The 12,601-nt window shown below is 30.6% G+C and overlaps 2 protein-coding genes across 2 annotated transcripts; one reads left to right on the forward strand and one right to left on the reverse strand.

Moving 5' to 3' along the window:
- Positions 1-5,193: 5,193 nt before the first annotated feature.
- On the forward strand, positions 5,194-6,975 carry LOC107953569 (adenine/guanine permease AZG2). The gene has a single exon (XM_016888913.2). The coding sequence runs from the start codon at positions 5,213-5,215 to the stop codon at positions 6,845-6,847; it is 1,635 nt and encodes a 544-aa protein (XP_016744402.1). The 5' UTR covers positions 5,194-5,212; the 3' UTR covers positions 6,848-6,975.
- Positions 6,976-7,542: 567 nt separating this feature from the next.
- On the reverse strand, positions 7,543-12,391 carry LOC121232064 (zinc finger CCCH domain-containing protein 67). The gene is made up of 6 exons (XM_041117436.1): positions 11,782-12,391; positions 11,238-11,291; positions 10,608-10,727; positions 10,182-10,457; positions 8,771-9,043; positions 7,543-8,042 (listed from the first exon to the last, which is right to left on the reverse strand). The coding sequence occupies exons 1-6, from the start codon at positions 12,190-12,192 to the stop codon at positions 7,839-7,841; spliced, it is 1,338 nt and encodes a 445-aa protein (XP_040973370.1). The 5' UTR covers positions 12,193-12,391; the 3' UTR covers positions 7,543-7,838.
- Positions 12,392-12,601: the final 210 nt, after the last annotated feature.

The following is a 12,601-nucleotide window of genomic DNA, read 5'->3' on the forward strand; positions in this document are numbered from 1 at the left end:
TAGCCACACTTTAGAAAAAAAAAACCTTAACATTAACTTAAATGAGAACTTTTGGATAATTTAGTGACTTAAATGAAAACTTTTGAATAATTTAGTGACCATTTTGTAACTTTTTTGAAGTTGAATGACCAAAACTTGAATTTACTAATAATTTAGTAACATTGAATGTAGTTTACCCTAATAATAAATATTAATAAAATATTTTTTTATAAATTGACTACTTTGATTCCTAACCTTTCTTCACTCCTTAATTTGGAGAAAATAATGCGCTTAATCCATGTTCTCCTTGTTGCTATAATAATAACTATGCCAATTGAGCTAAGCTTAATCAAAATATTATTAAAATATTATTTTTTTACCTTCCAAGTATATGTTCAAATTTCGTAATTGTTCCTCTCAATAATATCGTCCTCAAAATTTAAACCATATTTTTTCCTTAGAAATTACAGTATGACAAAATTTTCACTTCAATTCATATTTTATAAACCAATTGAGTTGGCATATAATTATTACTTGTTAATATTTTACATGTTTATTCTTTTAAAATGATTCACATACATACAAGGGTCAGCGATAGTTAAATTTCATGTCAGATACTCGTTTAATATTGGTTCAAATAATGTGACACCTATCTCCTACTCCAATAAAAAAAATTCATTCATGTTAAATTATTAAAAAGTATGGAATAATGTTGAAATAAATTATTTCGAAAATAATTATTCAATTTTTTAAAGTATTATTTTACAAACATTATAAATTTTAATATATTTTAATAGATAAAGTGGAAACCAATTAATTATATATATTCGTCTTTAACTAGGTATCAGTTAATGTTTCCCAAAAAGAAATTCTTAAATAATGTCACTATGTATTACTTAATGTTGTCCCTAAAAATATTATAAAAGAAATATAACGGTTCCCCCAAAAAAGAATAACATTAAGGAAAAAAAATAAACAACAAATAACCCCTTTTTTTAGCGTCTAAGTTTTTATACTACATTTATATTTTTATAGGTAAGAATGTAGATAGTACAAGTTGAGAATTTTATAGTAAGAGTTATATTTTGTTTTGTTTTTTATTTAAAAAATAAATTAATTAATATTTACATGTTAGATTAAAGAGTAAAATGATTATTTCTATCAAAAGTTTCATCTATTCCTACAGTAAAAAATTGGTGTAGATAAGAAAATAATAAGACAGTTATATATGGCATGCTATGTGTACTTCATGTTAATATAAAATGACAAGATTTTAATAATAGAAGTGGATGGATTTTTAATAGAATGATCAGTTCACTATTTGACATAATGTACAATGATCAATTTGTTTATTTGTAAGTAGAAATGACAAAATATAATCTGACTTTTAGTATAACTTTTACTTTTTTTTATATTATATCTCTCTTCAAAAAGCTTTATATTATATAAATTTAATTTAATTTGAATTTAATTATAAAAAATATGTAAAAAAGCTTAAATAAATTTGAAGTAATAAAATAAGTTATTGAATTCTTTCGAGTGCAGGTTAATTATCTTTTGATACGTATAATTTTAATTTTAAATGGATATAAAGTAAGTTAAGTTTAATTATGTATATTTATATAAAAAAATTATTTTAGAAATACAAAAAAGTCAAAATATATTAATTGGAATAGGTACAATGTAGCAGCCAGCACAAGCCAGGCAGCATGCGTAACTTTGGTAATTTTAATGCTTTATTTTATGTATTTTGTCTTAATTAATTATTAGGGATGGAATCTTTTTCAAGTAACGAGAAAAAAGAAATCAAAGTTTTCGATCTAATCCTTTTTTTTTCTTTAATCCTTGGGCTTCAAATAATATTAATAATAAGGGTAAACTATAAAAATAGTCACTTTTATTTGTCTCAGATTACATTTTAGTCACTTACGTTATCATTTTGTTACGAAGTGGTTACTCTACCTTTAAACTCCATTACCTCCCTAACGGTAGTCCTACGTGGTAGTCTAAATGGATTTTAAATGTCAACTTGGATGTCCAATTGCTAGGATGAAAATATATTTTTAATTAAATAAATTTAATTTGGATTGCCAAGTAAGACATCCAAGTTGGCATTTAAAACCCATTTGAACTACCACGTAAGACCGCCGTTAGGGAGGTAACAAAGCTTAACGATAGAGTGGACACTTCATAGCAAAATAATAACGTAAATGACTAAAATGTAATCTGATACAAACAAGAGTGACTATTTTTGCAATTTACCCTAATAATAATTAGTCTGAGTCGAGTTCAAATATTGGCAAGCTTGATTTGAAAATTGAAATTCAATATTCGGTTTGAGTTCGATCGAGTATTTATTTATAACCTTGAGTTTGATTAAACTCGTTAATCAATTTCCATATTCAAGCTTCATTAAACTCCTACGTATTTAAGTTTGAGTTCATCTTGATAATTAAGCTTAGAGTTAATAATGTAGGTTAAAGGCTATAACATATTTTGATAATATAAAATATTCAAAATATATATTAAAATGAAAAAGTTTGATATGGTTCGCGAGCCATTTGAACTAAATATTACTAAGATCAAATTCGACTCGGATTGATAGCTTGAATTCGATTTGATAATTACCAACTTGAATTTTTTTTTATTTAAAGTTAAAAAATTTATTAAATTAAGACTGGAGGATCATGCAATTAAATAACAAATTTGGTTTTGATTATAAAATTAAATTTTGTGATCATTCAAAGATTTTAGTTATGGAATTTTCGAGCTACTACACTAAATATATAATTTTAGTAAGCAAGGGCTGTTTTTCTTATTTCTTTTAATTAAATTAACATCATATGTCTTTTATTTTTTTCAGTATATAAATTTGTTGCAATTATTTATTACATAATGTATTCTTATAATATTTGCAAGCAATTGTATTTACTTATATCCGTTATTGAGTCTTAACTTGATTGATATGGACATTGTTGCTAACGTAAGAGAACGTGAGTTTGAGTGTGCTGAAGTGCATTATCCTCTTGTTTATGGGTTGGAAAGAGACTATGGGTAGTTCTACCCATTATGTCAAAAAAATAAATATAATCAAAACTTATGATGAGATTATTCAAAAAAATATATGTATAAGAATAACAGCAAAAAATAAGAAAATTTAGATTTAAAAAAAAAACAAGTGTTTAGATTTTTAATGTATTAAAAAAAAAGTCTTATTCTTTGATTTGTATAAAATAATCATTTATTTAAAGTGAAACATTATTTTATAGTGAGAGTTTAGTTGAATACAAATTAAATGTCAAAGAGTTTATTTGAATAGATTTAAGGGTTTATTTCTTAAAATATTTATATTTAACATCTATATTTGAAAAATCATTTTTTGAAATATTAAAAATAAATAAATGAAGCCAAATAGATACACACAACTTATCCAACATTCACTCCTAATCTGGATTTTGTCAAGATTTTTTTTGTTATTAATTTCTGCCTTAACTTTGAAAAATAAATAAATAAATTGTGCCTTAATATGCCATAGGTCACTATGCTATTTACAAATTCAGAATTTAGTCCATGTACTTTTATTTCCAAGAATTTAATCCTTCTACTATCTAAATTTCAAAATTTAGGTGCAACAGTCAATACTATTAAATTTTTTGTTAAATTTGTTGGTGTGACATTTTGAAATTAAAAGAAAATTCATTTGGCAGTAATGTGATTAAAAAAAAGGTATTGTAATTAACTTGAATTTAACAAAAAGATAAAAAAAAGTTAACAGTTGAACTTGAATTTTGAAATATGAAAGTAAAGGGACCAAATTGCTAGAATTAAAAGTATAGAGACTAAATTTTAAATTCACCAATAGTATAAGGACTTATTTTAACCATTATATAATTAAATTGTGAAGGGAGAAAAGTTGCTTTCAAAGATTACAAATTGACTGGAAATTATTTGTTTAATTGTTGATAGGCCATTGGACCACAGACCACAATGACAAATCAGTCAGTCAAATTTATTTCAAACCCAAACCCTAGCCATCATTTCTTCATCAATAAAATACTATTATGATTACCCTTAGATTATTAGCAATTAGTTTCGAGATTTTGTCATATACCCTCCAAGTTGGATGATACATTCATCATTGTTTTAAATTTGGTTAAAAGATGTTTTAAAGTCTCCGTACTCTTCATACATTTGTAATTTTTTATTTTAAAAATTTAATCCCTCTATTTTTTGAATTTAAAAATACAAATCCAATTATTAATGCAATTAAAATTATTCAAATTCAAATCCATTACAATATTTTTTTTTACAGGGCTACCAAGTGAATATTTTTATTAATTCAAAATATCATACCAACGACTTTAACATAATATTTTTAATGATTTAAACAATTGAACTTGAAATTTTAAATCCGAAAAATAAAGGAACTAAATTCCTAGAAATAAAAGTAAAATGGACTAAATTTCAAACATGCAAAAACTACAATGATTTGGAACATATTTTGACCTTTTAAATTTTTTTTTCGTAAAAGTATTAAAATAAAATAGTTTTATCAGTTTGGTTGTTAAATGCAAAATCATACATTACGTAAGTTTCTAAATTTTAACAGCATTGTTGGTTTGTTTTAATAGGTTAGATCTGAAATATTCCTGCAGTATGAATATATCGCATCTGAAATATGCTCTAAAAGTATTATGAATGTTATTGTATTAAGAGTTAGATTGTATTTTGTTCTCTCTATTCAAATTATTTGCTCTCTTTACTCAAATTAGTCATTACACGTTACATCAACAAGTAAATTAGTCATTCTCTTAAAATTTTTTATCTATTTCTACTATTAAAAATTGGTCTCTATATATTAGCATGAGATACATGTGGCACACCACGTGCCACTATTTAGTTATTTTGTTAGTCACACTAATTTTTAATAATATAAATAAATGAAATTTTTAATAAAAAATACTAATTTATTTTTTAATATAATATACATAAATTAATTTATCGGTTTTTAAATAGAATAAGTAAAATGTAATAGAACCTCTAATATAGACCTCCTCATTATATTTAATATCGCTGATGGATAAGTTAACATAGCAGCTTTTGATATATAAAATATATAATATTATATATAAAGTAGCCAGGTAAGGAGATTGAAATGGGTTATAAAATCTAATAGGATTCCCTTCCATTATTTGACATTATTACTCAGAGAAATCTAAAAACCACCATAGACATGGGAGGTGAAACGTGTGGAGAAATGGGGTTTGGGGCTTCATTGAAAAAGCTCTCAAATTCATGGAAGAAAATAGAAATGAGTGTCAATGATGCAGTTTCAAAGAGCAAAGTTGGCAAGTTCTTCAAGCTTGAAGCAAGGAAAACTTGTTTCACAAGGGAACTAAGAGCTGGCACAGCAACTTTCTTAACAATGGCTTATATCATCACGGTCAACGCCACCATCATCGCTGATTCCGGTGGCACTTGTTTGATGGCTGATTGTACGGTTCCGGGTAACCAAACGGCAGCTTCGCCGGATTGTATGTTGAAGCCTAATCTGGGGTACGATAACTGTGTATCGAAAACCAAGAGTGATCTTGTTGTAGCCACTATTTTATCAGCCATGATTGGGTCATTTGCAATGGGAGTGTTAGCCAATTTGCCATTAGGGTTAGCTCCTGGTATGGGACCTAATGCTTATTTGGCTTATAACTTAGTGGGGTTCCATGGATCTGGGTCTATATCATATCAAACAGCCTTGGCAGTGGTTTTAATTGAAGGGTGTGCTTTTCTAGCCATATCAACATTAGGGGTTAGAGCCAAGATAGCTAGGCTCATGCCTAAACCGGTTAGGTTAGCTTGTGGGGCAGGGATTGGTTTGTTTATTGCATTTGTAGGGTTACAGATACACCAAGGGGTTGGCCTTATAGGACCTGACCCAACCACATTGGTCACTATCTCAGCTTGTGCTAAAATTGACCCTATTTCAAACACTTGTGTAGGGGGCAAAATGAGAAGCCCCACATTTTGGATAGCCATGGTGGGGTTTTTAATGACTTGTTATGGCTTAATGAAAGAGATTAAAGGAAGTATGATTTACGGTATTTCATTTATCACATTAGTTTCATGGATTAGAGGGACTTCGTTTACAATTTTCCCAAAAACCCCACTAGGTGATACAAATTATAACTATTTCAAAAAAGTAGTGGATTTTCATAAAATAGAGTCCACTTTTGGGGTTATAAGTTTTAGTCATTTCAATAGGTCTGAAGTATGGATTGCTTTAGTCACATTGTTATATGTTGATGTGCTTGCTACAACTGGTACATTATACACCATGGCTGAAATTGGGGGGTTTTTGGATGATAAAGGGAGTTTTGAAGGTGAATATTTAGCATACATTGTTGATGCTAGTTCGACTATCGTCGGTTCGGCGTTAGGGGTTTCACCTGTAGCTACTTACGTTGAATCATCTGCCGGGATTAAAGAAGGGGGTCGAACAGGATTAACTGCTGTCGTTATCGCCTTTTATTTCTTCTTATCGTTGTTTTTTACGCCGTTGTTGACAAGTGTACCACCATGGGCTATTGGACCTTCATTAGTGATTGTTGGTGTGATGATGATGAAAGTGGTGAAAGATATAAATTGGGAGAATATTAAAGAAGCAGTCCCTGCTTTTGTTACAATGTCGACTATGCCATTGACTTATTCTATTGCTAATGGCATTATTGGTGGTATTGGGGTTTATATTGCACTTAGTTTATATGATTTAATGTTGGGGTTTATCAAATGGGTGAATAAGATGAGGAAAATGGTGATCAAAGAACAAAATCAAGTGTCCAATGGGGTTGAATCAATGGTTGAAATCATTTGAATTTGTAGAGAAAAAAAAACTAGTTTTTGATTAGTATGATGCAATTTTCTTGTTAAAAATTATGTGTTTGTTTTTTATTTATTTATTATGTTTTTGCAGGAAAATTGTGTTGTAATATCATAGTTTTTGAGTGTCTTTTAATATAAAAGAAGCTCCATTTTATTATTCTAATTAAATTTAATTGCATCAAATATCTCTAAACTATAATTTTCATTTTAAATTGGCCTTTAGACTTAAAAATATTTTAATTACATTATCAAATTATTGGTGTTATATTGTTAAGATCATTCCGTTACTATAAATTGTTAATTTAGCCATTAAATGAAATCTCAAATATTATGTGACATAATTTAAAATAAAAATTTTAAAGAAAAATTAATATGGTAAAAATATTAGTTTTTAGATTTTTTAAACTTTTACAAAAACCATTATTCAGTCTTTTTTTAGTTTTACTTTATTTTTAGTTTTTAATTTTAAAATTTATGCAACAACATTTTACATATTGATATGAAATTAATAGTTTGAGAAGATAATTAAAATATTTTAAAGTTTTAGGACCAATTCAAAATTAGGGCAATAGTTTGAAGACGTTTGTGCAATTAACTCATTAAAATATTATGATATTTCAAAAATAAAAGATATATAAGCCGCACCGCCACCCGCCCCGGCTGTGGCCCGGCCCTAGAAGTAAAAGATGTTCAAACTTTCACTTGCATTAGTTCCTAAGATAACGTAAAAAATCTGCCATAATTTACATTTTTCTGGATTTCATTTTCAGCTTCAAGCACTAGCACTAGCACTAGCAAAAACAATACATTTAAGTATATAGTGTTCATATATAATGACATTCCCTCAAAAGTTTATGGCTACCGAAACACGAAGAAAGAGGTCAAATCGACTTTTCCGGTTGAAAAAAAGGGAAAATTCAGAATCCTTGATAATAATGTGAGAGATCTAAGTGGTATGGACCTTTGATCGAAGAATCCTTGTTTTACACAGACTGCTGAACTGCGGTATCAGCACGGTTGCTTCTGGCAATTCCAGCTTGTTCTGTAGCGGTGGAATGGCTGAACGGTCGAGGCTGATCTAGTCCGGACACTGTTGGAGGAGTTGCCTGTATTGAATGGTCAAATTTACAGGCTGGCCCAAATTTGCAAATGCCGTATCGACTATAGTATGAGCAGATGCTTTGATCCTGGATTCCAAAAATATGAAACCGAGAAAGCATTAAACGTTAAGCACGATGAGAAATGAGAATTTATTGGGTATAAGTATCATGGACGCCCTAGTATAATTACATGTTGTCTCCTCTACTAAATAAATTTCATCTATTTCTAATATTAAAAACTGATCCCTATATACCAATATGAAGCACATGTGACACGTCACGTGTAACCATCTGGTTATTTCGTCATCCATGTCAATTTTTAACAGTAAAAATAGATGAAAATTTTAATACAAAAAACCAATTGACTCCTTTTTTTGAGTAAAGGAGACAAAATGCAATCAACTCTTAGTACAAGAACTTCCATGGTACTTTTACCGAATTTATTGTCTTCACCAAAAACATGAATTATTTGCAGGAACTAAATGCTAAAAGAGTAATGTATGTTATCAGGGTTAATCTCGGAGCCTAACGGTACATTTGGTTTTAATCGTTGCCTAGTTTATATGAATCAAGTTGCAACTTCTAAAATATGCAATTTTTTGTTGATTTCTAATAAGGAGCATGTTTCAAAATACAAGAGGAGATACGGAGAGTTGGAATTGCACTATCTAGGTACGAAACAGGAATTGTGAAACATTTGTAGTTACGTGAATTACGTATGTTTTCATTTTCCACATACAAAGAAAACTTTAAAAGTATCTACCTGGTTTATATATATTTCAAAAGCAGCACAATCTAAAAGAGAAAAAACTTACGGGTCTCAATGGCAGGCCCTTGTCGCTGAGAGCACATGGAGTCGGCTTTGGAACACGATTTTTTGGATGATGATATTTGCAATTAGATTTGAACTTACAGTCCCCAGTTTTGAGGAAGTAACTGCACTCGGGTTGGCCAGGCCGTTCAGGGAAATCATCAACCACCATCTGTGGCTGATGATGAGTATAGGCAGTGGTTTCAGTTGATGGGTTGCTCATTACATACGCTGGAGTTGGATGCAAACCCCTTTCCAATGGGGGATATAGCGTTGTCTTGATAAGGCACAACAAAATCAACTCATTATGCAGAACCATATTGGTTATAAGTTTTCATTAAGCATATCTAATTTCTGGGAGAAGAAAATAATATGCAGAACCAATTTCAGACCTACGAGGCAATGTAAAGCATGGGCTTCTTTAAGAATAGGTCGTGGTAAAATAAACAAAAGGTAAAAAAGTCAACCAAGCAATAAATACCCATTCGACAAAGGTTCTACTTGGCCTACTTTGGTGCAAGTCTATTTTAGAGCCAAATAAAACAATCCATCATCCATGTAACTTAACCAACATCAAGGTTCTACTTAGTCTACTTTGGTGCAAGTCTCAACATATTAGACTACGACAAAGAGTGAATATAACAGTTTTCTTCAGTTGAATAAGCATGAAAATGGAATGTTTTTCCACATCCTGTGCATTGTCTCTACATGAATCTGCTTACATTTGCAAGTATTTCAGACCTTGAGATAACGAAGTGACCAAACTGCATGATGAGAAAAGTGAAAGTAGGATTTTCAACAAAAACCTTGAAGCCGGCCAAGTATAATATGGTTTTTGCTAACAAGTTCCTTACATGCACTTCTTTAAGTTAGTTTTAAATACCATTTATACTGATTCTTTTGTATTAATGCAGAAAATGGCAGTTAGTTTCATGAGTTGCAAATTGAAAAATAAATTATTCAAGTTAGTAATCTTAAAAAGTGCCCTCAGGACACCTCTAGAACTAGTTTTAACCATCTGACCTTCAGAATTGAAGTATTCCATTTATTACCTGAATATAGTTGTTTGCTATTGCCAGTAAGAATTGCAAAATAAATTTATTAATTATCAGTGCATGGGATCATGACATCCTAAACCAGATTATCCATTTCATTCATGCAATTAATATATTGAAGGTGCAGAAGCATTTTTACACAATTCAGAGTTATCAATATGGTGATACACACTGGATACTTCAAGGTATGAATACAAGAATCTAGGAGAACATTTTAAAATCAGGTGTGCATTTCGAGAGGAAGGTAAGGACCATTGCAATGCTAAGATATTAGCAACTATAGTATGCTAATATAAATTTAATACATGCTATAGACTATATGAACAGAAACTTAAAACAACATAAGAGCCATGGTAGTACCTGATACCCATTCCATTCTGGATTTGGAGGTGGAACACCTTGAGTTGGTGAAAACATAATTGGAAAATAGGCAGCACTATCATTTAAAGTCATTGGTGCTGCCCAGGATGCCATATTCACTTGTGACGCAGCTTGCAATGAAACAGATCCACCATTACCATATCCTGAAGGTGGTTCACAAGCTCCAGCAAGTTTAGGATCAGGATGATTAAACCTGCAGTTGGCTCCATACTTGCAGGACCCATTACGCATGTAATAGGGGCACTCTTTCTCTCCCTGTGATGAATTAAAAAAATTCAAATTTCCAAAATGATTACTCCAATTAATCACTAAATATATATCTCATAAGATTTGAAGTATTGTAGGACAAATGCAATTATGGAATTTGCTAAAGTTCCACTGATAGTGTAAAGACAGAATTAACACCTTTCGGATGGGCAGCCCCAGAAAGTTAAGCTCTAAGATAGGACTCACTGAAGAATTTTGTTTTGAGTGGTTGTATCTGCAAGCCTTCCCAAACTTACACCCGCCAGTTCTTAGGTAGTACTGCAAAATCTCGAGCAAAATTGAAAAACTACAGAAATGTTACTATCAAACTGTGCACATTTCTTATATACACATAGATTAAAATAGAAAAATATGAACTTCAGAAGCAACTGAACAAGCAGGAACAAATATGTTATGGGCCAAAGTAAACCAGTCTAAAAACAAGATTTATTAGAACCAGTGATTAAAGATATTAACATTAGGCACTTGAAATGCAATGACAATGCTATATAATAGGCGGCTTCATTGAAAGAATGAAAAAATATACACAAATTCAGTCATAAAATTTCCTGAAAAGAAGCAGCATAAATTCAAAAGAATTTCATCCTCAGGAAGCAAAGAACTTAATCTCAAAAATAAACTTGTCATGTGTGTTCAAATACTCAAACTGATCCAAAACAAAACTGAACATAAAAAACAGTTGAAAATCAAATTAGTAACACTCATCAACGTGATAGCAGTTACGATCGTAAAGAGCACATTTTGCAAACATAAATTATGAAGATTGACCTTGCATTCTTGTTGGTTTGTTTTCTCTGTTGATTCATCCTTTTCCTTAACAGCCTTCAGACAACATAATTCCAAAACACCCAGAATGAAAAAAAAAAGTCAGAATAAAATGGATAATAGGTATGTATCAAACAAGTCAACCACAAAACAATAAAACAACCAAAATCACTAATTGTTAAGGGATAGGGTCGGGTACCTATGTGAAGCACAAGGCCAAAAAATCAAAAATTCCTTTGTTTGAATAACATATCCCAATACTAAATTATATATCAGCTGGTAATTGATCAAGAGCTACGTCAGAGAGAAAAGACGAAAAGACAGTTTTTGCCCTCACAAGCTGACAGAAGTAGAAATGGTTACATTTTCCTCAAGGCACAAGAATTAACAACTGAAACAAATGAAACTTCAACACTCACAGGCTCACAGCATAAACAAACAACTGGAAAAAAAATCAATCAAGCAAAAAGACAGTTTCTGTTCAGCTAAAGAGAGAGCATTTTCAGCATAAAATGAAACAGCCTAACAATGAAGTGAGAAAAAAGACCTGGTTCTTCCTTCGAACAGGGTGATTGAACTTGCAATTGAATCCAAATTTGCAAAGTCCGGTTTTCATATAATAAGCGCAATCCTCTGCTTCCGGTCTCACCGGATAATTCGTCCTCCTTTCTTCATCCTTCTTCACATCATCATCATTCTCATTCTCGATTATGTCCTCCTCCTCCTCTTCAACGTCGTTTTGTGTCTCTACGTCAACTTTGTCCTCCTCCTCCTCTTCCTTCAAATCGAGGTTATTCAGCTGCTGTTCGAGATTGTTTTCGTGGTGGTCCGTTTCCTTAACCGAGTGATTGAGATCAGACGGTGAGTCGTCGAGGGGAATCGGAGTCGGATCGGTCGAGTTAAGCCCTAAACTCAGAAGGGCGGAATCGGTGTGAGTGGTTTCTTCAGATTGTGACATCGTAAATCAACATTTCAAAAAAAAAAAACCCTAAAATTTGCAAAAAAAAATGGAGAGAAAAAATAAAGAATAAACTAAAAAGGATAGAGACTTTGTTATTGGGAAATGGCATGCAAGTGCTAAAGTGCGTGTCTGAACATGACGAAAAGGCCGCTAAAAGGTTAAGAGAAAAGAATCCATAATATAGAAATAATAATTCAATAAGGCTTAAACCAAAAAAAGCCCCCAAACTTTAACGTATTTTCATTTAGGTTCTTAACCTTATTTTTTGGTAATTTTTGTTACCATAGTTGGTCTAAAATTTTTTTGGAGCCAATCGTTATCTGCCATGTGGCATCTGAGATTTTTAAAAAATATATTAAAAAATTATCTTTTAACACAAGTTTTTAAAACATTTCATTGTTTAGTC

The sequence above is a fragment of the Gossypium hirsutum genome, chromosome A07, assembly GCF_007990345.1.
Source record: "Gossypium hirsutum isolate 1008001.06 chromosome A07, Gossypium_hirsutum_v2.1, whole genome shotgun sequence".
Lineage (NCBI taxonomy): Eukaryota > Viridiplantae > Streptophyta > Magnoliopsida > Malvales > Malvaceae > Gossypium > Gossypium hirsutum.

Excerpts from the sequence above, each read along its gene's own strand:
- LOC107953569 (XM_016888913.2), top strand. The coding sequence starts at position 5,213 with ATGGGAGGTGAAACGTGTGGAGAAATGGGGTTTGGGGCTTCATTGAAA.
- LOC121232064 (XM_041117436.1), bottom strand. The coding sequence starts at position 12,192 with ATGTCACAATCTGAAGAAACCACTCACACCGATTCCGCCCTTCTGAGT. Across the intron at positions 11,292-11,781 it reads CTGTTCGAAGGAAGAACCAG|GCTGTTAAGGAAAAGGATGA; the intron begins GTCTTTTTTCTC and ends TGTTGTCTGAAG. Across the intron at positions 10,728-11,237 it reads CAAACCAACAAGAATGCAAG|TACTACCTAAGAACTGGCGG; the intron begins GTCAATCTTCAT and ends GAGATTTTGCAG.